This window comes from Canis lupus, chromosome 1 (assembly GCF_048164855.1).
Source record: "Canis lupus baileyi chromosome 1, mCanLup2.hap1, whole genome shotgun sequence".
NCBI lineage: Eukaryota > Metazoa > Chordata > Mammalia > Carnivora > Canidae > Canis > Canis lupus.
In genome coordinates, this window is record NC_132838.1 from 54,911,226 (window position 1) to 54,938,586 (window position 27,361).

The following is a 27,361-nucleotide window of genomic DNA, read 5'->3' on the forward strand; positions in this document are numbered from 1 at the left end:
CCGGGTTTATGTGCGCTCCCAACCTCAGGCCTGAAACTCACCTACTCTGTTGGGGTTTTTCTTCAATATTGCAATAATTTTTTCCCTTAGGTTTTTACTGTTGTCTTCTCAAAGAAATAGAGAAAACTCAGCAACAGCCTGAGAAATTTGGGAGAGGCAGGAAACCACACCCTTGAACTCCCTGTTCTGCAGAAGGACTGGAAGACGGGCCTTGGCTGCCTGGCTCTGCCTTGCCTGAGGCCTCAAGTCCCCTGAGGCTTCCAGCCACCAGGATCCCAGCCACCAGGGCTCCAGCCACCTGGATCCCAGCAATTAGGGCTCCAGCCACCAGAGCTCCAGTCACCAGGGTCCCAGCCACCAGGGTCCCAGCCACCAGGGTCCCAGCCACCAGGGCTCCAGCCACCAGGGTCCCAGCCACCAGGCTTCCAACCAGTGAGGCTTCCAGCCGCCAGCCTTCCAGCATGTCTCATTGTTCTTCCTGCTTAGCTTCATTCCGTTTGCTAAATAAACTTTTTTTTGTGTGTTTCCTCAGGCACTTTTTAATTTTATAAAAGCAGAAAGTGGCTACAGTACATTCCTAACCAAAAGTTGTGGGTTTTCCACCCTCTCACCCCTGAAACACCAAGCAGCCTCTCCCGCCTGCCCCCACGTTACTTTTCAAACCCAGCATTAGAGGAAATTAGGAACCAGATTGGGGAGACCTAGGACATAAAGAATCAGTTTTTGGGGATTGTTGTAGAACTACCAACCCTGCGTGGCTTGAAACTTATCAGTTAAAATGCAATAAAGTCTACATATAGGTTTTGCTATATTAGGTTTAGTCTGACTTTGGGTCTTTGTTCTCTCTCTTCTTCCAGAAATGCTTTTAAACTCTTTGGCTAATAGCACTCCCTACTTATCCCTTACCAGATTCAATAATAAAATGTTAATTTCTAACATACTTACTGCTTTTTTGATCCCATATATGAGTGACATCTTTGTGGTACACCTAAAACTAATATAACATTGTGTGTTAACTATACTCAAATAAAAAAAATTTAAATAAAGTATATTAATTTTCTAGAGCAGTTTGAGGTTTACAAAAAATTAAGCCAAAAATAAAAAGGGGCCTCGTATACTCTTTTATTAGTAGCATCTTCCCATGAATGTGGCACTGTGTTACAGCTGCTGAACTGACACTGACACATTATTATGAACCAAAGTCCACAGTTTACATTAGGGGCCATTCACAACCCTTTATATTGTATGGGTTTTGCCAAATCTCACGTATCTACCATTACAGCATCATACAGAGTAGTTTCACTGCCTAAAAAGCCCCCATGCTCCACATGTTCATCCCTCCCCTTCAACCCCTGACAATTGACCTTTGTACATCTGCATAGTTTTGCCTTTTCCAGAATGTCATAGTTAATGTATGTCATACAGTAGGTGGTCCTTTCAGACTGGCTCCTCCTTCCACTGCACAACAACCATTGAAGCTTCCTCCATGTCTTTTCATGACTTGATGGCTCATTCCTTTTTAGTGGCTGAATAATATTCCATTGTCTGGATGTATTGGTTTATTTATCCATTCACCTACTGAAGGACATCTTGATTACTTCCAGTGTTTGGCAATTATGAATAAAGCTGTTATAAATATCCCTGTGCAGATTTTTTTTACATCAAGAAAAAATGTTTAAGCTAAATTTTTAAAGATAAAAGTTTTACAGTAGATGCCACTTTGGACATTATCACCACTGCAATTGCTGATGTTAAGTTTACGTTACCAAGGGGTACCTCGGTTACTCAGTCGACTAAGCAGCCGGCTCTTGACCTCGGCTCAGGTCATGATCTCAGAGGGAGTCTGCTTGAGGATTCTTCTCTCCTTCTCCCTCTGCCTCTCCCCCAGCTCTCTCTCTCTCTTTCTCTCTCTCTCTCTTTCTCTCTCTCTCTCTCTGTAGAATAAATAAATAAATAAATCTTTAAAAAAACAGATCATTACCAAACCTGAAAATAAAAGCAAAGGTAACATGACAACTGCAGCATATTATATAGAATCCCCACAACCACAGAGACATTTGATATGATTCTAGATACTCAGAGCCTGACATACACCTGTTCGGAAGTGCTCAGCTCCCAAGGAAGAAGAAAGGAAGGTAAAATGCATGTAGGAACACACCTGGATGTGTGACAGTAAAAACTACTAACAGAGCCTGAAACAATAGAGCTTCATTTCTCCAAGATGACAAGACCCAAGGGAGGCTCTGCTAGTATTGTCATCAAAGATGCATGGTCATCCCATCCCTCCTCCCAACTGCCAATGCACATGCCATCTCTGCCATCTTTACACTGTTGGCTCATGGCTCCAGCACTCGACCCAGCCAGCCAGACAGGAAGGGCCAGTGCTCGCGTGCCTCTTACAAGGAAGCACAAGGTTTTCCAAAAGCCACTGTACACACTTCTTTGGTCTGTACCACACTGGCCAGGCAGCATCCTGTGCCACTTCTAGAAAGAGGGAGGCAGGAAGGTAAGCATTTTGTTTTCCACAGTTCTGTGGTCAAGAAAATCTAAGGAGAAGGGACTTAGAATGGTTGTTGGATTGGCTAAACCCAGAGATTTTGTCTTTACAGGGAATAAATAACAATCAGCAGACTCAACAGAGCTCCCATTTGGCCCACGCTTACTGCCTTCCAACCTCCAGGGATCTCCTTGCTGCCCACGGAGAGACCTGGTTGAAAAGAGATGCTGAGATAGGTTACTGGGTTCCAGGATACCTCTGCCAGGCTGCCCTCACAGCCATGTGTCCCACTGCTGCTCAACAGCACGTGTAAGGAACATGTGCAGGCAACCTCCTCTTCTACTGGCCCATGGCCTGTTACAAGACCCAAGATCTTCCATTCCCTGACGTTTAAGCTTGAGCTTAATGTTCAGTTGGAAGGAGAGGGAGGAGAGAAGAGGCAAAAGTTCATATTAAGGGCATTTCTCATTTGTTCTCCACTTCCACTGCTTTAACATAGGCCTTGTTCTCTCCCACTCAGGTCTTGGTGATATCTGTCCAGCTGTTCCCCCTGTGAGTCTCCCCATATTCCATCCACTTCTCCTAGTGCTGCCAGCGAAGCCTCCCTGAAACACAGAACAAAGTGCTCCCTTATCTGTTCTCAAATCCTTGCTGCCTCCCCTCTGCCTGCCTCACAGACCCCAGTGGCTTCCATCTCATCATCCCAGGCTGACCACCCGCCCTGTCTCTGATCTTTTGCTCACGCTGTTCCCTCTGCCTGTAATGTGTTCTTCTTGCAAAAATCTGCTGTTTTCAGGATGCCTGGGTGGCTCAGTGGTTGAGCATCTGCCTTTGGCTCAGGGCATGATCCTGGGGGTCCTGGGATCCAGTCCCACATTGGGCTCCCTGCTCCATAGGGAGCCTGCTTCTTCCTCTGCCTATGTCTCTGCCTCTCTCTGTGTGTCTCTCATGAATAAACAAAATCTTTTTTTTAAAAAAAATCCGATATTTCTATGCAAAAACCATTGAAAACCAGACACTAGTCCACATTAGATAGTTCTAACTTGGGATTCATATTAAGACATTTGAAATGTGACTACAAAAGCTATTTCTCAGTGTAGATGTGCTTTAAGAATTATTTCAAGGATTGAAACTAATACTACACTGTATGTTAACTAATTAGAATTTAAATAAAATTTTGAAACATTTAAAAAAATAGAATACAGCTAAGCCAAATAAAAATTCTTTGTAATCCCCTAGGGGGTAAAAAAAAAAACAGAGAATTCAAAGAATGTATATTCTGATGACATACTAACAAGTAGTGCAAATAAGGTACTGTAACAAATGAAAGTGGAGAAGCTGCCCATTCCTGCAGCTCTATGTCATTAGATTATAAGAATTAGCAATATACACTTTCAGATATATGAAAATCCCTAAAGCTCAAATATGCATTCCCTCTTGCTACAATTGTTTAGCATATTCCTTAATCTTTGGGGCCTTAACTGTCACATCAGTAAAATGGGCATATTCATAAACTGGACAGACAGTTGACAAGGACATAGACTGGGAAAATTGTTGGGGGGGTCCTTCCAGCTTTAACACATCCATTCCAGTTAGATAATTAGAAGTAAAATAAAATAATGTTTTGAAAATTATTAAATTGGTTCATAATAGTAGCATCGTATTTTCAGCAATCCCTCCCCTACTCATGTAGGCACATGATGAACACACGGAACCTGGGGTTTGGTGGGGGAGGTAGCACATCAGCCTGAGAAATGCCCAAATGACTATTTTTTCCTCCATGTTTTCTAGAAGAGTTCAAGAGAAGGAATCCAAACCTGTGACAATTGCTCTCCAGCTCACTCGGTCCTTTTCTAAAACCCCCGTTTGGGTGACTTGATGCTGTGGTGTCTTGTGGTTTAATTGTCTCAAGTGACTCTACCCAGCTCTGAAATTTACTAGTGTCTAGAAACCTAAGAAAATCGCACAAAGAAAGCAATTTAGATAGACTTTGAGCATGGCCAGTTGGCACCATCCTGCTCATACATGCTGGGCCCTTCTTGTTTCTGCAAGCAGAGAGACTTACCTTTCCACCAAATGTAAAGAATATTTTATATCTTTCTATTAAAACATGTGGTACAATTCACCAGATTCTGTCCCTTCCTGTGGTTTTCACTTGGCTTTAAAAACAACTATTTATGAGGAAGACACTTGATGGGATGAGCACTGGGTGTTAGACTATATGTTGGCAAATCAAACTTCGATTAAAAAAAAAAAATATATATATATATATATAAACACTACTATTTCTGCAAGAAGTAGGAAATTATAAGATTTTCTTCCTTATATATATTTCTATGTCCATTGGGCCCCTGAGAAGGCATGTTCGCTGTGGCACAGAGCTCATCCATGTCATAGAATGAAAGGAAGTGTGGAGTCTAAAGATGGCCATAGGCAAATGGTGGCACATTCTCAAGTCCATCCTTTCCTGGAGAGGCTCTAACCACATGAGGCATGAGTTAACCTCCACCTTCTCAGAGCTTTTGAGCCTGAGGGACAACCCAGGTTGACTAAAGTCACCATAGGCCATGGGGCTGGGTCAGGAGCAAATCCAACAGCTGCCCACCTCTGTCTTCCAGGACAGAAGCAAACACCGTTGCCCAAACACCATTCTGACTCGTCGCACGGAAGGCCTGAGCTGTCGGAGGGCAAGATGCACTGAGCAGGATGTCACATAGGGGGGTTAGGCAGGGGCTAGGAATTATCTCTAACACCTGTACCCTAAAAACTGCCTAACCAACTCATTCAGGAAGCACGTATTATTACTAACATCACAACCAACATTTACTGGTTGCTCCTCTGTCAATGTACTAAGCTTTTCACATGAACTATTCTCTTTAAGGCAATTTGACTCCAGAGCCCAGCAGGGTCCGTCTTGACACCACTTTGCTCTAGGACCTCCCCATTAATTAAAGACTTACTGCCCAGGGCTCTGTGCTTGGGCATTGTGAGGAGAAAATGAGTGACCTGCATGGGATACAGCTGCTGGCCTCTGAGAGCTTAAAAGCTTTTGAAGGAGGGAAGCATGTTCAGAGACAAATAATAATACAAAAGCAACAACCATCTTTAAAACGGATTTGTTCTATCTTAGTTAGAAATATGGGTTGAGGGTATCTAAATTAGGCCCATGCCACCTGAAAGACCCTGGCTTAAAGTCTAGTCCTTTTTCTTGAGAGGTGCTCCTGCAGGGGCAGGTGCTCCTGCAAGGGCAGGTGCTCCTACAGGGGTAGTGCTCCTACAAGGGCAGGCGTTCCCACAGGAATAGGTGCTCCTGCAGAGGTAGGTGCTCCCGCAGGAGTAGGTGCTCCCACAGGAACAGCTGCTCCCGCAAGGGCAGGTGTTCCCACAGGGGTGGGCAGCAGCCAGACCCCAAGGCCCTAAAGGTCTTTCTCGGCTCAGGTTCGCCGAGCACCAGCTTCATTCAGCCCAGCCCCAGCAGAAAGTGACCGGAACTTGCATTTCAGATCCTTTCCAGAATCAGAACTCACGGACACAGCCTCTCACGTGGCAATAACCCCCGAGTGCCGGCCACCACTTTGGGGCTGGAGCCACGCTGCCCCAGGCCTGGCCACCCCGCTCAGCGGTGTCCAACGTCCCCAGTTCTCCCCTTCACGAAAGTTGGTGGAACCAGGCCAGGTGCACGCAAGCAGAGTCCACAATGGCCCACAATGAGCGAGAAAACCAAAAGAGACACATAGACTACTGAAACGAGTTATGTCAAATAATTACCTTCTCTGGCCTGTAGTTTTTTTTTTTTTTCCAGCTTTTATTTTTATTTTTTTAATTGGAGTTCAGTTTGCCAACATATAGCATAACACCCAGTGCTCATCCCAAGTGCTCCCTTCCATGCCATTCACCCAGTCTGTAGTTTTAAAAGAAAGTTTAGCCGCCTATAAATATCGGTAGGTCTTAATTCCCAGAGCTCTGTCTGCACTTCCAAGGCTCCGATTGTCCTGGAAACACTAGAGGCCGTAGCATCCCCGACGGCCACGTGGGGCAGCGGGACGCGCAGGGCCTGGCCAGCCGGGCGCGGAGCTGGGCGCCGTGCGGTGCGGGGCACGCTCCAGCTGCCTTCTGAACCAGCAGGGTTGCAGGCTCAACACCTCTGCCTCGGGCTGTTCTTGGCAAACATCGTACATATATAATAGAGCGAGAAGTCTGCAATATGCTCAGTGGAATCGGAAGCCAAGGTGAGGCCATTCCTAAAAAATGTTCAGCTCCCCATTTCCACCCAATGGTTTCCAGATTGGCGTGCAAGAGGCTGTTTTCTCCAGAGCTGGGTGGAGTGGGGACGGGAGGAGCAAAGACGGGACAGGGCTGGGACGAAAGGAAAGGTCATTTCAAGGTTCTTGGCTTTTTATCTCTGTCTGTAATGATTTGGGGAAGATGTAAGAAACGTTGCAGTGTTCTGTCATAAAAATATAATAAGCCATTTATAATGAGCCACGTCCTTCCGTGAAAAATACTGTGCAGCATTCTATATGGATTGAGTCAGAGAAACACGCGAATTTACGAGTTTTCGCATTCATTTTGGGAGACGGGCTGGCTATCTTTGGGGTATTGGTGGAAGTCAGCCTAAAACATGGATTCCCTGAGTAAATTCCATCCAGACCCTCTATTTCTTGGAGGAAAGAACATGAAGAGTGCAGGGAGAGGCCGTCCTGCTCGGGGTGCCCCAGAGCTTGGCCCCGCTGCCCCCCGCCCCCGGGGGTCCACCTCCCCCCGAGTGGCCAGGCCTGGGGATGGGCAGCCGGGTAGGTGGACAGAAGCAGCCAAGGTCCCTCCAGGGGGTGCCCTGGCCTTGCCCACCTGCACTGAGGCCCCAGGCTGCTCCCAGCCGCCCCCCCCCGCCCCGAGGATGGAGGCTGCGGCAGGAATCACAGCCTCCCGAGGGAAGAGGATGGGGATGGTCACCTGGATAGTGAGCTGCCCCATGCAGGGGGCCCAGGAGGAGCATATGACACAGGGACTGGTGGGAGGAGCGGGAGCTGGTAAAGGCTGCGGCAAGGAAAGTGGAGCTCTCAAATGAAAAGGTAGAGTAATAAAGGCTGACTGGACTAGAAAAACCGAATTCATGTGTGAAGGCTACTGCAGAGCCCTTCTCCCGGAGCACAGCGCGGGTGTTCAAGGGCCGGCCTCAGCGGTGAAGATGGGAGGACCACAGGAGAGGAGGTAGGACTGCGGGAGTGGAAGGCGGACTGCTGGGGGGAGGGGGAGGACCATGGGAGTAGGGTGGAGAGGAAGGGACAGACCGCAGGAGTGAGGGGGAGGACTGGCGGGGAGATCCCAGGAGCCATGGGAGGACCATGGGAGTAGGGGGAGGACTGCTGGGGTGAGAGAGAGAACCATAGGGGTGGGGGGGAAGGGGGAAGACAGTGGGAGTGGGGGGAGTGTGGGGGCAGAAGGATGAGAGAGGAGGGAGGGGAGGACCAAAGGGGTGAAGGCGAGGACTATAGGAGCAGGTAGAGGGAGGAAGGGGAGGAGGACAGTGGGGTGCAGGTAGGACTTCCAGGGCGAGGGGGAGGAGCATGGGACTGGGGGGGAGGAAGGGGAGGACTGCAGGAGGTGAGGAGGGAGGAGAGGACCAAGGGGGTGTGGGAGGACCTCAGGGGTAAGGGGGAGGATCGTGGGGGAGATCCCGGGAGCCATGGGAGGACTGCTGGGATGAGGGAGAGGACAATGGAAGCAGAGGAGGGAGTAAAGGGAGGAGGGCAGTGGGAGTGGGGGAGGACCACAGTGGGGAGGAGAAGGGGAAGACAGTGGGAGTGAAGGGGAGGACCGTGGGGGGGACCGCAGGGGCAGGGGGAGGAGAGAGAGAAGGTTGGGGGAGTAGGGGAGGACCGCAGGAGCAAGGAGAGGACCACCAAGAGTGAGGAGGAGGATCCCCAGCGCCTGTGGTGGGAGTTCTAGCAGCAGAGAAGACACAGGGGAAGACACAACATCTCAACAAACCGCGATGCACTTTAAGAACTGAGGGAAAACAGAAGCCCCCAGATGCAGTCTGCTGAATTCCAGACTGGGTAGAGGGCTGAGCCCACACCTGGACATGTGCTCATTAAATATCAGGACACAGAGGGCGAGGTGGAGCCAGCTGGTTGTCATGACTTGGGGGGTGGGGGTAGCCAGAAATCCAGTGAAGATGTTTAAAATAAAACAGCAAGTAAGCCAGGTTATTGGCGGGGGGTGGGTGGGGGGTGGAACTGGACTGGGAGAAAATGCAGGAACAAGCAGAGGCCCCCGCCCCTGGGAAGGTGGAGGGGAGGCATGTGCCAGGGGGGCACCCCACAGGGCAGGGAGAAGGGGGACAGAGAGAGACACTACTGATGATGGCAGACACTGTGGAAGCTCACAGGGGACACCCCAAGACAGGGAAAGCCACTGCTTAAGGTGAAGCCAGCTGGGCAGGTGAGGGCTGAGCCTTCCCAAGTGCTCCAGGAGCGTGCACAGGGTCTACCCCTGCAGCCCTCAGGGCTGCCATGCACCTGCTGGGTAGAAGGTGAAGGGAGGAATGGCATCTCAGTGAGCAGGGCAGAGGCTGCCCAGTCCTGGGCCCACTCCCCACTCCATCCCGAGGCCTGCCAGCGACCTGTGGAAGAGGGTGGGGGACCGTACGGAGGCAGGTGCCAAGCACCCCCAGTTCAGCACTCATTTACAAGTGATCACTAAGGCGATTGCACCTGCCGCATTGGGCACCCTGGAATAAACAGTTAGTGCAGAGAACTGGGGCCTGGCCTCAGGTCCTGGGGAAGAGATCACAGGTGACGACTCCACGCCAGCCATTCCCCTTTCATCTTTGCAAGATGGGATCCCATCCCACCAGACAAGGGGGCCACCTAGAACAATCACAAGAAAATGTTGTGCAAATCTAGGGAGGCGCACGTTATTATCACAGGTGATTGGGGCGGGGACACAGGAACGCTGCTGGTTGCCCATCGGATTAGACCTTTACCCACAGATATTACTGAGGCTGCACAGTCAACAGCCCCCCACTCTCCCAGGGTCTGCTTGGACAGGCCTCTACTGGAGGCAGTCTGTCACCCTGAGCCCCCTGAGCCCCCAGAGCCTCCCACTGTGTCCACACAGGCTCTGCAAATTTCCCCGGGCTGGACGGCGAGGCTCAGGGCTCTACTGGAGCCCACAGGCTGTGCAGCCACAGAACCAAGAACCTCAGGGAAGACGTGCTGTCTTCAGAGGGAAGCCCAGGCAACCCGCTGTGAGTTCCCCTTTCCAGAAATCCCACGGGTCTTCGTAGCCTCCACGTGGATCTTCTCTCTCTGGACATCATATATGGTGAAAAGGTGGTCTATGGACAGTGAAGGGGGCCACCAGCCCCAGATGTCAACCAGCATCTCTGCCTGCACGCCCAGACGTCACCACCTTGTCACTCTTTCAGCATGACTGCTGCTCCCATGGTATTGCTCTCTGAGCCCCACGCTAGACATTTTACACGCATGGTTTCAAATCCTCACGACCACCCCGTGGCCCGGTGTCATTCTCACACCAGCATGGCAGATGAGGAAGCCCAGAGTGTAGCCCGAAGTTTGGAAGATAGCAGTGATGCATCTGAGGCCTGACCCCACGGTCATGTGCCTCTAGGCCCGTCCACTGGGCAGCACCCCCTCTGCCAGGGCTCCCCCCTCACAAGGAAAACCAACCAGGCCTTGCCACATTCTTTGGGGAACACCTTCAACCCACAACGGAGGATGTCAGGAGCCATGGCACTGGAGGGTTGTGCCAACTGGTGGTCAGAGCGGGCAGGATGGAGGGGACACTGGTGGTGGGGATCTCAGGGGTGTGGGGCTGTGGGGCGGGGGGAGGCTGTGCTACTGACCAGCTGTGTGTCCCGCCGCTGAGTCCTTTCCCCTCATCTGGCTCCGCATTCAGCTTCGCCCCGCCGCACAACTCAGGTGGGACACACCCTCTGACTCTTTGGAGGAGGAATACGTTTTCCACTAGGCCCTGAGAAAGGATGTGATAAGGCCCAACTTTCTGTTTTCCCAGACTCTGATCACTGACACAGAATGTCGGCTGTGCATGGCTGATAAAGTGTCTGGATAACAGAAGTCAGAATTTGAGCTCCCCGGTGGGTGGGCTGTGGGTGATGTCAATCCGGTCCTGGGCTAGCCAGGTGAACCAGAAGATCCACAGTCTCAGTCAACGTCTTTATGATGCACAGACCACCAAAGGCCCCAGGCAATGACGATCAAGACCTTGGTCACAGTCCTCAAGTGGATAGAATCCATCAAGCCTTCCTGCCTTCAATAGAGACACACGTGTGACCAGCATACGAGCTGTCCACTGTGCCCCACAGGGTATGTGCTAACACACACATGCACTCTTACACACAGAAGAAGCAACAATGCTTCTGATACTAACCCAGGGCAGCTCCAAGTCTTTGGCTATAAAATGCTGCTGCCTGGTTCACTGGTAACTTCCATGTGGACCGTGCTTCACGGCCTCCAGGACACCTCCTCCAACACCCTGTGGTCAGATATTCATGCAGGCCTAGCGTGGATTATCTTCAAGTTCTTAGGGGATCAGTTGGTATTTTTAAAAAATAGTATGAGCCAGACAATTCCAGGTTCAAATCCCAGCTTTACTACCCACTAGCTGTGCAACTCCACACAAGCTATTTAACATCTCTGCATCATAATTTCCTCCAATAAGTGGGAGGCTAAAGGAGACCCCAGAGGACTGGAGGGATGGCTTTACTGAAAGCATCCAGCAGAAATAGAGGCAAACGGTTTTACCAATAAAGAGAAGGCCAAGGAAGGGAAATCCTGACCCAAAGCCATGTTGCTGAGGTGCCCTGCAAACACATGGACACACCTGTCCTGGCAGATGAATTCCCAGATCCCCTTCCCCAGCTTTTAAGCCTGGGAACCCCTGGACTCATTTCCTGGACCATCTGGGGCAGACCAGCTGCCTGGCCTCTGCAAGCCCCCTGTGGGCATCTCGCCTAGCTGGACTCTCAGGGCTCGTGCTGTGCTTTTAAGTCTGGATTCACACCCCCTGGGTCACAGTGGGTCATCAAGATTGGAAGGAAGAAAGAGCAGGAACCGTACAGCCAAGATGTGTCAGCCACATATGGAGGTCCCTGGTTTCCTGGCAGGTGAACCCCAAGCAAGCAAAGACAGTGACCTCTTTGACCTCCACAGAAGCAAAGATTTCTCTGGGCTGTCTCATCATTTTCTCTGTTATTGTCAAGAAATTATTCATTTTATCTATAAACTTTCCCTATAAAATTGAACCCACTTCCTTTTATCAAACCTGCAATGACAGGGAATGAATTGTCAGAGTCCACCCAACTAATTTGTGTTCCCTTGTCCCTCTCTAAGCCAACCAGGGGCAACATAAAGTCCACATCCTTCTGATCCTTCAAGCAGCAAACAACTATCCACTTCTCATTTTGCAGGTGATAGAAGAAAACCCCAGGAGGGTAAGCAGCCTTTTTTGTTTTTTTTAAATTCTCATGGGACCTAATTTCTCTTTCTCTCTCTGTCTCACTCTTTTTAAAGATTTTATTTATTTATTCATGAGAGACACAGAAAGGGAGGCAGAGACATAGGCAGAGGGAGAAGCAGGCTCCCTGCAGGGAGCCCAGGACCCCGGGATCATGACCTGAGCCAAAGGCAGACATTCAACCACTGAGCTACCCAGGGGACCCCCTAATTTCTTTTTTAATCATGTTTTTCCATACTCTTTTCTCTTATCACCAGTCTTACCACGTGCTTTTATTTCCTTTTAAGATTTCATTTTTTTATATAATCCCTACCCCTAATGTGGGTCACAGAGTTGCATGCTCTTCTGACTGAGCCAGCCAGGTGCCTATACCACGTGCTTTTAAAATGTAGGGAGAAAATCTGGGCATAGCATATCTGAAATACTCATAATTTTTTTCTAGATTTTATTTATTTATCCATGACAGACAGAAAGAGAGAGAGGGAGAGGCAGAGACACAGGCAGAGAGAGAAACAGGCTCCATGCAGGGAACCCGACATGGGACTCGATCCCGGGTCTCCAGGATCACATCCCGGGCCAAAGGTGGCGCTAAAAAGCTGGGCCACCGGGGCTGCCCTCATAATTTTTAAAACACTGCCAAGCCAACTCCACTTGAGTGACACCAGAATTTACCACGAGACCAGCTCTCTTGCTCATCACCAAAGACGGTGCTGGCACAAGGGATATAAAATGGTATGAGGCACAGTCCTTATCATGAAGGCCTGCCTAATTTAGAAGGGCGACAACCATGGACACAAATAATCACTAGACAGACATGTAAATGAAATACAGCTAAAATATTTCTTAAGCACTTATTTTGCTCTGAGCACACCGATCAACTCACACAATAATCAGAGGAATGTATTAGGTATATTGGTGATACATACGAAAGAGTTCCTAAAGGAGAAGCTATTTCTGTGGCCTCTAAGGAGAGAGTTCTCCAGGTGGGTGAGGAGACCGATGGAACAGAGGAGTGGTGCTGGAGCCCAGAGGTCTGAAACGTAGGGTTGGGTCAGAGGCAGTGTGCAATGAGGTGAGGAGAGGCAAATGAAGGACCCTCGTGCCAAACTTGACCTGGAGACCAACCACCACAGGGTTTAGCAAAAGCATAATATGGACGTGTTTTATTTTAGAACGCTCTGTCCAGCAGTGCAGGGTGGGTAGGAGAAGCATGTGAACCAAAGCTGGGATCTGACTCTTCCAAGTGAGAGATGATGAGGGACAGGATTGGGACAGCAGCAGTGGGGAAGGTGTATGCATCTAGAGGACAGAGGTGCCAAAGAGGTAGAATTGGCATAACTGTCACAAATGACCCAAGGTTTCTGGGTTGGGCGACACGGTGAATGGTGTGGGCCATGTGCGGCAGAGCTCAGCCGGAGAAGCTGATCTGAGCAGACACAAGATGAACTGTACTTTGCACGAGTGTCTGGGGGTAGAGATGCAGGTGCAGATACACAGGATTGAACGTGGGAATGTGGCGCTGAATAGAGAGCCCTGGAGGCACAACCAGCAGGTCAATCAAAATGGAGATGGGGTACCTTGTGGGGCTGGATCCTAACCTTCCTCTGGGGCGGACACCCCGTGGCATCGAAGAGAGATGAAGGGCAGAAGAAAAAGATGTCAGGGGTGTTTCTCTGGGGTAAGAGATGCCTCTATTTTAATTGTTGGACCAGCTTTGGCTGGGAGACAGCCCAGCGATCACTCAAGTGTTATATTCCTAGTCTCTAATCAGCTTTCATGCATTTATGCACAGGTAAAATGATTCCCATGTTTCATTAAATGTGTAAATAGGTGGGTGGCTGTTTTCCCCACAAACTCTGTCTCCTGCTAGTTTTCACAATAGCATTCCCCAAAAGTATACTCTGCCAACCTTCCCCAAACATGTAATATGTATGTGAATATTAAGCGCACATACGAGAATCCTGGTGCAGATGCTGGGCGGCTAGAGCATGAGACAGAGAAATCTCAGATTAGAAGACCACGTGGGAAAAGGAGAATGGTAGTCACCCAAAACCTATAGGAAAGTGGCACTGAAAGGTTGGAACTAAGTGGGCTGATCTGTGACAATGTCCCTAACCCAATGGAAACGATGCAGCGGGAACAGCAGACGTCTGCTCTGAAGAAGGATCAGAGAAAGGTGCAAGGCAAAGATGACTCACTACGAGGCGTGATAGTCGTGGGGGTATGTACAGGGTGTACAAGCATGAAAATCAGGTTTATATAAAACAAACGCATCCTCGTATTTTACAAAACATCAAGATCCAAACCCATTGGGCTGCGTGGGACGGAGCATGCGCAGGGAGCCTTCTGAACACGCCCAGACGACTCAATCAGTCCTGTCAAAATAACCCTCTGTCTCACTGGTTGTGTCTTCTTACCTAAAGGCAATTCTAGAAAATGAGTCAATGACACTGATAATTTTTTGGCCAAGGAGGAGTAGAGTCAGGCAGACCATGCCAAGGCATTCACCGTGGTGAGGTGTCATGATGGACAGGGAAAGAGGGAAAGAGAGGGAGAGCCAGGGAATGAGAAATACTTCCAACTCATGGGATTCTCTGACTCACCTGGCCTGGCCAAGTGGTGTAGAATGCCTCAGTTGTACCTAGTGGGGGGCTTTCTAGTGAATGGGTAGCTTTAAAATGTCCTGAAGCAATTGACAGATTAAAAGTCAAAAAATTGCATGAATAGATCTATAGGAGGTAGAAAGTGATTTGACAAAAATTCTATATCCAACATCCACTCCTGATAACACTGTTACCAAGAGTTCTGAGCCAAGGCTGGGGAAGGAGGTGAAGCCAGAGCACACGGCCCCCTACGGGGGGGCGGGGGGGGGGCGGGTGCGGTCTTACAGTCAGTGGGATTCCCGCCCATGGCCAGATACAGGTGCATGATGTGGTCAGGTTTGCATTTAGGAATAATCACGCTGACGTGGTCTCCTGTCTCTCCCCAAAGGCCAGCACTTAGTTAAGTGAGAAAACAGAAGAAGCATCCCTACAAAGTCTTTATCGCTATTACTCTGGAAATGTCAGGCAATGCAGTCAGATGAGGAGGATAAGAGATATCACATTTGAAGAGAGGAGGTCAAATCACCATTATTGGCAACCGATTACCTGAGGTGCTTGGAAAAATAATCTGAAGAGCAAGCAGAAATGACATGTCAGTATGGTAAATGAGTACAAAATCAGCATGCAAATATTCTTTCCCCTCCTCTTTCTCTTTGCTTTCCTCTTCCCATTCCTGAACAATTCAGTCCTCGGGCCATTAGATGGGGCCAGACAGGCAGCTCAGCCAAGGCCAAGGGCAGTCTTGTGCTGGACCAGATCTCCGTGTCACAGCCAGGATGCTGGAGGAAAGTGTCACCCAGCAGAGCGGGGAGAAAATTCATCAGATAGCATAGATGTAGATACAGCCGGCCAGGCCTCTCACTTTCAGAGAAGAGAGTAAGATAGGAAAAACCTAGAACGAATCCCCAAAGCAGTGGACTGGAACGAGAGTGTTGGTATGAACTGCTGGTTTTGAATATAGATAAATATAGAAAAACCTACAGCTGTGAACAGGTTTGTACATGTGTGTATGTCTCAGTCTCTCTACATAGAGAGACACAGAGAAAGAGATCAAGACTGAGATAGACATGGATACGTCCAAAGATACAAAGCTACATCGAAGGAGCTTGCACTAGCCAAATCTGGGACAATCTCAGCTTCAAAATAAATAGTGGCTGTAATGTATTACAATCTATAAATAAAATAGGAGACCAAGAGTCCAAACTCCTGTAAATCAACATGTGAATAATTGGAAGTTTGAAGAGTGAAAGAATGGATCAAACTACCTACCCACAAATTCCTTACTGCTCAGAAAGTGGGGGAGGGGAGTATAACTTTTCAATGGAGAAAATTGGAACACACTATCTTCATCAAATGGTCACGTGTTCAAGGTGGACATTGCCAGTGACAGGACAAATCTAATTCTTGCGCCACCTGTTAAGATACCATAAGGAAAAGCACCATTTCTGTGATATTTCTCCCAACAGAGCACAGCCTGGATCTAACCATGAGGACACATCAGAACAAACTCAAGCCAAGAGACATCCTATAAAATAACTTGGTCATAACCTCTAAAAACACCAAGGTGATGAAAGTCTTTGACAGACTGACAAACAGCTCTGGATCGAAGGACACCAAAGACAAATGCCATGGGTGGCTCCGGACCTGATCCTTCGCTCCTAAGGATGCTATTAGAACTTCTGGAGAAACTGAGTGGGTTTTGAGGGCCGGGTGGTAGCAACGGACCAATGATCGGTCTGGTTCAGGTGGTTGTGTCACATCCACACAAGAGCATGCCCTGGTTGGTAGAAAGTGCATGCTAAAATAGTCAGGGTAATAGCTCCGGGGGGAGGAGGTGGAGGGAGGTCTTTCTGTGCTCTGTAAGTTTGAGATCGTGTCAAGATAAAGAGCAGTTTATAAAAATATCCATAGCATTCACCATAGACAAGAAAGTAGTCTTTCTGAAGACTGAATGAGAAAAATAACTGAATGGGAAAAATAATTTCATTTACAAGAGCAATTAAAAAAAAAGACAAGCTTACTTAAGAATAACTTAGAGGAAACAGGCCATCTCTATATGAAGAGTAGAAACCATGACTAGAATAAAACCCAAAAGAAGACGTTTTATACACCTGTTGTATCTTTTCAATTTTTACAAATTACATTAACTTTTTATTCAAGAACGAATTTTAAAAATTGCAGGAACAGAGAGCACACTGAGGAAAACATGATCAGAACAAGAACTTTCAGTGGGCTTTCTGAATCCAGTGAAAGCTGCTCTAAAGAAATCTCTTCTAAATAAGGGGGAAAGTTGCAGGAATGGACTCCGATTGTTAAATCCAAATGCTTGCGCATGAGGAACGGCTCCTGGCTGCTTCATGAACATGTCAAGATGATTCAACTCAACCAAGCCTTCGAGAGATGGATCACTTCCTTCCAGAAACCTCTGTGACCCTTTGGATGGCTTCCATGAAGCTGCTCGCTTAATGGCTTGTGTAACACATTCTTATCTTTCTGTAAATACTGTAAATTCCCTAGGGGCTGGAAAAATGTGCCCTTGCCCATCAGCCATCTAAGGGAGCTGATGCTCTGCACACAGTGAACATGAGACTGTGTGATGGTGAACTCATTTTCTTCCTCTCTCTCTCTCTGTCTGTCTCTCTCTCTCATGATCCACACTCATACCAGATTTTTAATGGCACCTCATGAGTTAAGAACCAAGTTGGGTGGCAAAGAAGTAAAATGATAGTAACCATATTTTAGTGGTAGTAATTAAAATACTAATTTACTGCCTCCAGTTTTAAAAAGAAAACTGGGGGATCCCTGGGTGGCACAGCGGTTTAGCACCTGCCTTTGGCTCAGGGCGCAATCCTGGAGACCCGGGATCGAATCCCACGTCGGGCTCCCGGTGCATGGAGCCTGCTTCTCCCTCTGCCTGTGTCTCTGCCTCTTCTCTCTCTCTCTCTCTCTCTATGTGACTATCGTAAATAAATAAAAAATAAAATAAAATAAAATAAATAAAATAAATAAAAAAAAAACTGGAAAGTTTAAATCATCAGACCTGCATCCTGAACACCATAGCTGTCCCAAACATTTCCGAAGATGATTTGGCATTAATTTTTGCAAACTGGCATGTAGACAGCCACAAAGCATTTCTTTATTTCATTTTGTTACCTATCAAATCTAGACCGATGAGATTTCATACTTGAAGGGGAAAAGTAAAGTACATGCATACTTATATGTATCCACTGCATTTAACTTTAAACATTTTATCATTTTTAAAGATTTTATTTATTTATTCATGAGAGACAGAGAGAGAGAGAGAGAGGGAGGCAGAGAGAGAAATAGGGTACCTGCAAGGAGCCCGATGTGGGACTCGATCTAGGATCCTGTGATCACACCCTGAGCCTAAGGCAGACAGACGCTCAACTGCTGAGCCACCGAGGCGTCCCAACTTTAAACATTTAAAATATTAAACATCAAGTGATACCTGACAACAGGCCTATCGAGGCATAAATGGGGGGAGGGGCAGCTAAAGTCCAGCCTCCTGGGGTGTGGGGGGTGAAAGCTATGCTCTTTAATCAATGGAAGCCTAAAAGAATCTCATTTAAAAAACAAAAACAGGTAAATACTGCCCAAACACACATAGATGGAGAATTAGACATGAACAATTTTCAAGAGCATAGAAATGATTTCTGAAAGGAGAGTTTGCCTTTCATTCTGTGGTGGAAGGTGGAGCACATTTTGTTCCTCTCACTGGATGGAGCCCCAGGGTAACAAGGACTCTACCTCCCCGTGATAGACACCCACCAGGAGGGCAAGGAGGTCACACTGATTCCTCCGAGCTGTCTGCAACAGGCTGTCTGAGCTGCCCTGCCCGGAGGACCCCAAGGGTGGACCTTCCCGCCTGTCTTCCTGGTGGGTCCCAGCAGGTGTGTTCCGATCTCAGCCATGAACACAAAGTCGCCTGTTGACGACCTACTCGGTGCTCACTCATGGAAGCAACACAGGAATGGAGACTTGATCATGTTATGTATGCTCTTAAAATGGTCTTCAATTATGCACCTTCTGGGAGCTACCTTAGAAATGGCTGCGAGCAGGGCCACCTCTGTCAGAGTGCTGATGGGACAAACCAGTGGGCCTGAGGCCTCATAGGTCCTACTATGTTAATGCATTCCTACGGCACAGAGCCCTAGGGAGACAACCCTCAATCCTAAGAGGTTCGCTTTAATTTGTCATTTTTCACGGAGAAGCCACAATTCTGGCATTGTAGGCCCAACTGTCACCAAGATATCTGTCAAATACGGTCCAGAGAAGCAATTTTATTACTTTTTCAACTCACAGTAAGAAATTTATTTTACATTAGACCAAATATACACACGTCATTAAATACCACCTGCCCAGGCTGCCGGGTTCGCTCTGACCCTATTGCCTCCTGTCCTTCCCCCTCCCTTTCCCACTCCCCTCCCCCTCAGCCTCTCCTGTCCACTCTTCTCCCACCCCCAACAACAGCTTCCCTCCTCCCCGCCACCCCCTCATCCTCTCCTTGCCCTCTCCCCCATTCCATTCAGTTTTTTAGAAATCTGGTTGGGACTCACTAAAAATAGATTTCATGACTCACAAATAGGTCACTACCCACCATCTAAGAAACACTGGTGGAGGCCGTTCCAAAATGTTACAGCACTTCTGCACATGTTTTGTGAGTGAAAGATAAAAAGAAGGTTTACTGAACTTAGTTGAGGTTGACTCAGGAATGTACCACAGTAACAAAAGCTTCAGATCTTTAAAAAGGCGCACAATGTTCTGAAGAAACACCCAAGGTCTTGGGAGTGTAAAGGTATACGGGCGCTGGGGCAGGTGGGACGGAGCAGCAGCCCGGGAGGCCCAGAGCCAGTGAGGGCGGGGCGGTGGCCACCCAGCTTCTGCAGCAACACCCCAGATCCCACTAGGTGTGCAATGACTTGGCGCCACTTGCTTTGGTTTACAAATACAGCAACATGGTTTCCAGGCCAGGTGTTGGTTCTTCAATGCAACTCATCCTCTTGATGTCGGGTCCATTTCCTTCTTCAACAAGACAAAGTTTCTCAACAAAACTTAAGCATTTTGGCGCATCAGTTATCCACCTTGTAAAGAGGTCGTTGAAGCAAAAGGAGTCTTATCCTTGTATTTTCTATCATCTCCAAAGAACCACATGGTTCAGGCTATTAAGTCACTAAATTATCCTTCAGTAGCACTGAGTTCATGGTAATGTTGAATTGTTTTTTCATACCACACAGAGATGTGCCCCCTCTCATGTACCCCCCTACCCTATGCTCCCCTCCCCACGCCCTCTCCCCCGCGCCCCCCTCCCTCACACATACATCTTTGACAAGTGATAACTCATTACTCTACTGACTACACCATGTGTATGTAACGTGCCCTTTTTGTCTAGGATCTTTCAGGCCAATGGGAGGAAGAGGAGTCCAAAGTCTATTGACTCATTCCACACTGAACACGGTGCAAGCCTCGGACACCACCCAGAGCCCCAGACTCAGGAAGAAAGGTGCCTCCCCGGTGGAGGTAGCCCTGGCTTCGCGGAGGAGGCAGAAATTCGGAGGGGCCTCCATGGATGCTTAAGGTTTCCATAAAGAGACACAAGTGGAGAAAAGAGTGCTGGAAGAGGAAACTTTGTGAGCACTCACAGAAAGCACCTGTCCTTGTAGCTGAAAGATGGGGAACCTGAGGGAAGGAATACTAAGGCTGACCTGTGTGTTGTGATGTTCAGTTGACAAACCACAGGCATCTCCATGAGCTCCCCATCTCCTCTGGGACCCCAGTGTGGCTGGCCTTCATGCCAAAGGTTTGTGCTTAGCTTTACTAGAGAATAAAAGAAGTGCTGGTGATTTCCTGATGGGAGAAGGGGCAGGCATGGGCTGCTTGTCCGTGTGAGGGGGCGGCTGTCCTGTGTGATGCGCAATCTCGTCTCCTGCCCCCTAATAGGAAGAGATCCTGCCCCCTCTCATCCTGCAAGAATAGAAAATCTGTCTTTGGACTATTTAGGGTGGGCTAGCAGGTGTCTCTGCTCTGAGTCGTAAGGGTCTGACCTGGCATTGGCCTTGTCATCGGGGGCCACCAGCGGAATGGGTGAGGCAGGAGAAAGAGCCAAGTCCAAGGCCCTAGGTCCCACCATTCTACCTGTGACTGTCCCTCAAATCAGAGCCTTCCTGAAAAACCCACTCTGTAGTTCCTTGCCTTTGGATTTCACCACTTGAACCGAGAGGGGCCTCCCAAGATAGAGGGAGAGCTGGGGACATGGAGTCCACCTAAGGGCTCCCCTAAAAGTCTGCCTTAGCCTTTTTCTGTAACGCATTCTGTGCATCCTATATCCACAGAAAAGTTCCACTAAAAAGGGAGTTCAGGGATCCCTGAGTGGCTCAGCGGTTTAGCGCCGGCCTTCGGCTCAGGTCGTGATCCTGGGGTCCTGGGATTGAGTCCCACATTAGTCTCCCTGCATGGAGCCTGCTTCTAGGATCTTTGCCTGTGTCTGCCTGTGTCTCTGCCTCTGTGTGTGTGTGTGTCTCTCTCATGAATAAATAAATAAAATCTTAAAAAAAAGGGGGGGGAGTGCAATCATTTATTCGCACATTCATTCAGCAAATATTTGCAGAGGACTGAATATTGCCAGGCTTTATTGTAACTTCTAGAAGTGCATGGTAAAAAAAAAGGAAAGAAGAAAAAAAGAAAGAAAGAAAGAAAGAAAAGAAAGAAAGAAAGAAAGAAAGAAAGAAAGAAAGAAAGAAAGAAAAGAAAGAAAGAGAAAGAAAAGAAAAAGAAAAAAGTTTCTGCCTTTATCAAAAATATATTCTCGGGAGAGGCAGACCGTAAAAAAAAAAAGTAAGCAAAATTAAAAATTGCAGATAGCATTTTGTCCTAAACAGCCCGTCCCCACAGTGACCCCCAGGCCATGCCCCTTCTCAAGGACCCCACGCGGCCAGCCTTAGCACAGGCCCAAGTGCTTACTCCAAAGATGTTTGGCAAATTGAATAAAATGGCATAAAATATATAGCGGTGGGGACATTGGATAATCCTTGTGGATGTTCTTTCTTCAGATGAAAGTCTAACTGTCAGCGGCTTTAGCTCAGGAGCGTGCTGGGAACCACGTCACTCTCAGGGACTTCATGAAATCCTGTCACTGGCACCATTGCAGTTCCACTTTGAAATTCTTCTGCATTGCATTTCAGACAGTGAAATAATAACAACGGCTTCAGAAACTTGACAATCAGACAGAGACCGAATAACAAAACGTGGAGAAAATGGGCAAGAAAAGTGCTTACTATTAGGCAGAGAGCAGGACAGACTGCATTAACATATTATCAGCTGACGCGGGATTTCTCTTATATGTGATAACAAATCACTCTTCCCTGTAGGCTTCAGACGTTCACAGTGAAGTCACAGCAGACTCCTTTGCTTTGTCAGGGGCCGCTGTTGACGCGTGCGACTTAGCACTTTGATTATTTAGGACACCAGCCCCCGAGGTGAGTTAGCACCAAGTCTGGGGTCCAGTGCACTTTGTCCCTTTCTTCACACCAGCACAGCCGAAGTCTGAGTGGTTTGACCATCCACGTCACCCAGTTCAGAAGTTATGATGAAGAGGAGAGGAGACACACCATAGGATGCCTTTTGTTTTCCAGACACGTGTGATATTTCCTTTCTGGTCCAATGGTGAGACCTCTTTGACTCTGCTCTCCATCCTTTTATACTTCTTCCCCTAAACTCTCTTCCCTCCTCTAGCATCTCTGGTGCCTGGCACAGCCATGGTTTTGCTGGTGGGAGCCAGAGAAACTAAGAGAACTAAAACAAAACAAAACAAAACAAAACAAAAACAAAAACACCTGAACGGTAGCTCTTTGCTCTCAAACTTCCGTAAGAATGTTCTTCTGCATCAATTCTTCCTCCAGAGGTCAGGCCCATTCTTTCACATTAATGATTATACATCGCCCTTTAGAAGATTCTTTTCATAATAACAAAACGGTCTAGTCCATTATTTAAAAAAAATTAATCTGTTCGGGAAAAAAATCATTGCACCTGGTTTCAGGGGGTCGTGGAGATATAACATCTACATTCTAGATGTTTACCTTTAATGAGTTTTAGAGGCACAGGATTGATACTACTTCCCCTGCCTCTAGTTGCCCTTCAAACCAAGGACTCACTAATAATACAGAGAAGCCACAAAACCCAGATGCCACTATGATGTCAGTGAGGTACACAGTTATAAGTAACCACGTGTTTGCTTTGGGCATTAACTCATCTGATGAAGGAGTAGCTACTCCATGGATGGCTTCCCTGCAACTCACGAAGTCTGGGGAATGTGAACCATGAGTAGGTCATAGTTCCTATTCAACCCTGCCCTGGCTCTCTTCCATACAGAGGCTCCCCCCAGGAGGCTGAAAATCTGCACTAGATGGGATCTTAGCCAATTCCATCAAAAATAGAAACCACTTATCTTTAAAACACTCATTAGATGTACGGGATGTCATAATGGACAACAGCCATCATTTTCATTCAAAAATCATCCCAAAAGAAATAAGAGTGAAAACTAGAAGACTAAATAATACACAATAGTCAGGGTATGGGTGGAAGGTGGACAGGCCAGGAGAGCAGGCTTCCCACCAGAGGGAAGCTAAGGAAACAGGGCATCTCTGCTGCATCTCAATGCACGTGGCGGTGGGTAGGGGAGTTGTTAATGACACGTCTTGGGGTCAAACCAGTTTCCAAGTAAATAATCACTCCTCAAAAAGGAATTAATATGAAAAGAACGTGAAGAGAGAGGACAAAATAGGAGTATCTTCCTATGGAATAAGATCAATCAATAAAATTATTCAGTGTTTTCATCAGAGAGTCTTCCAATACACCTTCAACACAGCCATCATCTCACAGCTAGTTGAACATTGGGACATGCTCTTGTATCTCAGTTCAAAGCAATGAAGAAAAGTAGACGCAAGGCAAAACAAAGATTGTGGTTGGCATTGTCCATTTTTGCACATCGAACTTCTCTTACTTAGTTGTAAAGCCAAATCTTTAGAAGTTTAACATTTTATGCAAATATCTTTCATCAATATAATTTGAACACATGTTGGACACAGAGTCAGCTGGCACCCATGAGAGGATGATATTCTGGCCATGATTTGATACACAGACACACACACACCAAGCACACATGCGTGCAGGTGCACACACATGCACACATGTCAAATAATTTCAATGGACATCCAAAGAAATGTTCAGCCAAAGCTAGGACGGTGCACTTCATTTTAGTCTTTACTCGGTTAAATGAAATAAGATGTAGTGATCACAGGCAGGGAGAAAACCAAAACCATCCATGTGTGTTCACAATGACCCATGTATGACCTTACCTTCATCCCAATAAGGAAATCTCCTGAACAGAAGCTATAAAGGAGGCAGGAGCCATTACGACATGATAACCAGGAAATATCCACATAGCACCTGAAGCAGATACCCATCGGCCATGACTGGGAACTGTGTACACCTTGGCAGAGCTTGGTGGTAGGTAAAGGCATGAAAAGGCACGATGGATTTTTGTTCCTATGTTCCAAGTTCCCACTATCCTCTCTCCAGGTAGCCTGCATGCTTATCATCTATTTAAAACTTCAGATCAAGCCAACCTGCTGACAGATGGTCTTATAATCAATGACTACCACTGAAATTTAATTTCCAATTGCCTTAATTTAATACACGCTGTAATACTTTCAATGGTCAAAACGAACAAACACATTGGCCTTCCAAGTTGCTGGAACTTAAAAGAAGCCACTTCGGACGTCCAAGGTCAGCAAAACAGATGTAAATATTTTCCTCTGTTCTTCAGTGCGCATACGGTCGAGTTTGGCTGAGAGACCCAAAGGAAAAACAAGAACTGCACTGAGCTGGAGGGGTGGAGGAGATCCAGGTCCTTGGCCATGTGTGAGGATGCGTGTGCATGACCACACGGCATTCACTGTCCCCTGCTGTCACAGTGAGCAGAGCCACACGTCCTGCCACATATACAGAGATGTTCCTCTGCCTCTTTGAGTGTATGCCATGGCCACCATTCCCCAAAGAAATGCATTCCTAATAATACAGTAGTTGAGTGTTTACAGTCTCAATGGTTTCTACAGTTACATACTCAGGGCGATGACCAAATGGCATTTTTATTTGCCAAATACAAAGGATACAGTGGAATCATTAGATATTTGTAAGGTCTAAAACAAAACCAATTTGTACAACAATTTGTCATTTCAAAATTGTTATCATCTCTGAATAATATGGGTATAGGTACTTAACTGTCACCTATTCTGACTTGCAAAAAAACGTGTAAATTATTTGCTACCATTAGTACAGGACCTCCAGAGCATACCTTTTTAAGTTCTAATACCATGCATTTCCACAAAAAAGAGAGAGAGAGAGAGAGAGACATCTGTTAAAATGCAATTCTTATTTCTTTTATAATGGAAGACGTGTATTCATTAATTATTAAAATGCCATAAAATGGACCCGTGTTGTTATTTACCATGATAATGACATCAGTTCCCATAGATTTCACTAGTTGCTTAAGCAGAACATGGTACGTATCTTTCAGAGTAACCCTCAGGTCAAAACCAAATGCCGGGTATTGAGCTGACGAATGTGTCAGATACTTATGGTGATACCAAATTATCCTCCCCAAAATGGAAAAATACCAACCATTCAGATAAAGTGATTTGCAATATTTGAATTTCTTACCAAATTCCATTTTTCCAGTGAAATTAATTTGAGAAATGTACTGACTTTTGCTCCAAGATCATAACTGAGCAAATAAAGTCAAAACATGGGCAGTCACTAAAATACAACCTATTTCCAGGTAAGCGGACAACATTGCTCTCATCTATTTCTATCAAATCCAAAATGCACTGTCCAGGGATGACCAAAGCCTAATCTTTGCTTTCCAACACATACAAGCCATGCAAAAGGTTCCCAATGGACAAGAAGAGTCCTGTCTTATGTGCAGTAAGGACTTGGGTGACTTTGTGTTTCTTATGACGTCAAGGGAGAAGAGCCATGACTCCATTTTGGAGACGCACGCCCATGCCTTCTGGTGTCCTGCTCAGCCCTGCATCTGCCACCACCAAGACCACTCGGCTCAGTTCTGGAAAGCAAAGCAATCACTCAAAACAACCCCTCCACCTGCCTGGGTTCAGATGCTTCCTCCCCACCCCCCACCTCAGCCCTTCATCCCCTCTTCCAAAGCTTAACCAAGAGCAAAATATTTGCATCTGGGTCATTCTTCCTTTGTAATTTAATGACAGCCCAGAAAAGGCTTGACTGGTTCTTTGGGGCCTACTTTTAACCAAATCCACAATGCTTTAAGTGAAATAAAAGGTGTCTGTTTGGGTTTCTTTTATGTGGAAATCAGATACCCAGGTATTACTTTTGTTTCCACAGGAAATTTCCCATCTTCACTTTTTCCTTGGTATTATTCAAGGTAAAGGAGTACCTCACTGCTTTCATCACAACAGCTCCCCTTGAAATCACAACACATCACCAAATTTGCTTCAAACCTCCCCTCCAACTTCTGGAGAACGCAAAGGGCCTGCCCGTGCAGGGGTGAGGATTCAACATGACGCAACCCTTAGCATCCCTGGATTGGAGAAGCAAGGGAGAAGGCAACAACCTCCCTGCCGTCCCTCCCCAGCCACAGGCGCTAGGGGGACAGCCCCGGCACCCCACCCTCTAGACACAGGTGTCCTATGCATGCCTAGGACAGTCGGTCACACCGGTGCACAGTGACGAGGCAGGCAGAGAACCAGGAAATGGTCAGCAGCCCCCAATCCACACCTCCCTGGCCTCTCTCTGCCTCCTCTGCCATCCCACCCCACCTTCTCTTCCCCCCCACAGACCTTCAAGTTCTCCCAAATTTGGGTCTCCAGCACCGGCTGAATCAGCTCATTCCCACCCTACCCCCAATTTCCTGAAGACACCAGTAAAATCCCATCTGTAGGGGGGAAAGTCTACTCAAGTTCCCTTGACATGGGAAGCTATGACGAAGACCAGCTAGAGCATTCCTGCAGAGGATCTCAACTCCAAAAGGCTTCCCGGCTCCTTCTCCCTCTCCTCCTCCCCCCTCCCCCTACCTTGCTCCTGGCGGCCGCGGCCCCCAGACCAGGCAGTGGGCTCCTCCTCGGGGCTCGGGGACTCTCCTCCACCTCCTCCACCCTCGAGGGCTTTGCGTTTCTTCGACATCTCTCTGCCCGGGGCTGGGGCTTTGGGGGTTTCTTTCCCCACCCCCGGCCCTCCCCCCTTGGAGAGGAGAGTGAAGGTGGGGTTAGGTGGAGGGGAGCGAGCGAGGACGGAAGGGGTGGGGAGTAGAGACCAGGGAGGGAGAATGGAGGGCAGGCCCTTTAGAGAGGCAGGGGAGGCAGGAGGAGGCAGGGACGGGCGCAGAGATCCCACAGCCCGTTCGGCAGAGCAGCCCTACGTCTAGGGGGCTGTTGGTGCTGGCTGGCGCGCTCCCTCCTTCCTCCTTCCTCTTCTTCTCTCCACTAGAAGGGTGAGCTGAGAAGGGGAGGAGAGCTCAGAACCCAGGGAGGAGACGCTCCTTGGGCCCCTCAGCTGATTTCTTCCTAATCTGGGAGGGGGTGAGGTCGGGTGCTCTGCAGTGGGACCCCTGGCCCTGTCTATTCATGAAGGAGTGGGGTTGAGGGGGGGCACCGTTTGTGATGTTTGGTGGGGGATGTTTTCAATGGATTGCAAGGAAAATTGGGTGGAATGA

General features: G+C 47.7%; 1 protein-coding gene across 2 annotated transcripts in view; it reads right to left on the reverse strand.

Annotated features, from left to right (window-relative positions):
• The window catches only part of PDE10A (phosphodiesterase 10A), a 590,195-nt gene extending 563,081 nt beyond the window's left edge, over window positions 1-27,114 (reverse strand). Inside the window, exon 1 of one of the 2 annotated variants that reach the window (XM_072830420.1) lies at window positions 26,724-27,114. In XM_072830420.1, the coding sequence (XP_072686521.1) occupies window positions 26,724-26,832 (109 nt within the window). In that variant the 5' untranslated portion in view covers window positions 26,833-27,114. The remainder of the gene's footprint in view (window positions 1-26,723) is intronic. The other variant, XM_072830410.1, reaches the window with a different exon arrangement.
• Between the last annotated feature and the right edge of the window lie 247 nt (window positions 27,115-27,361).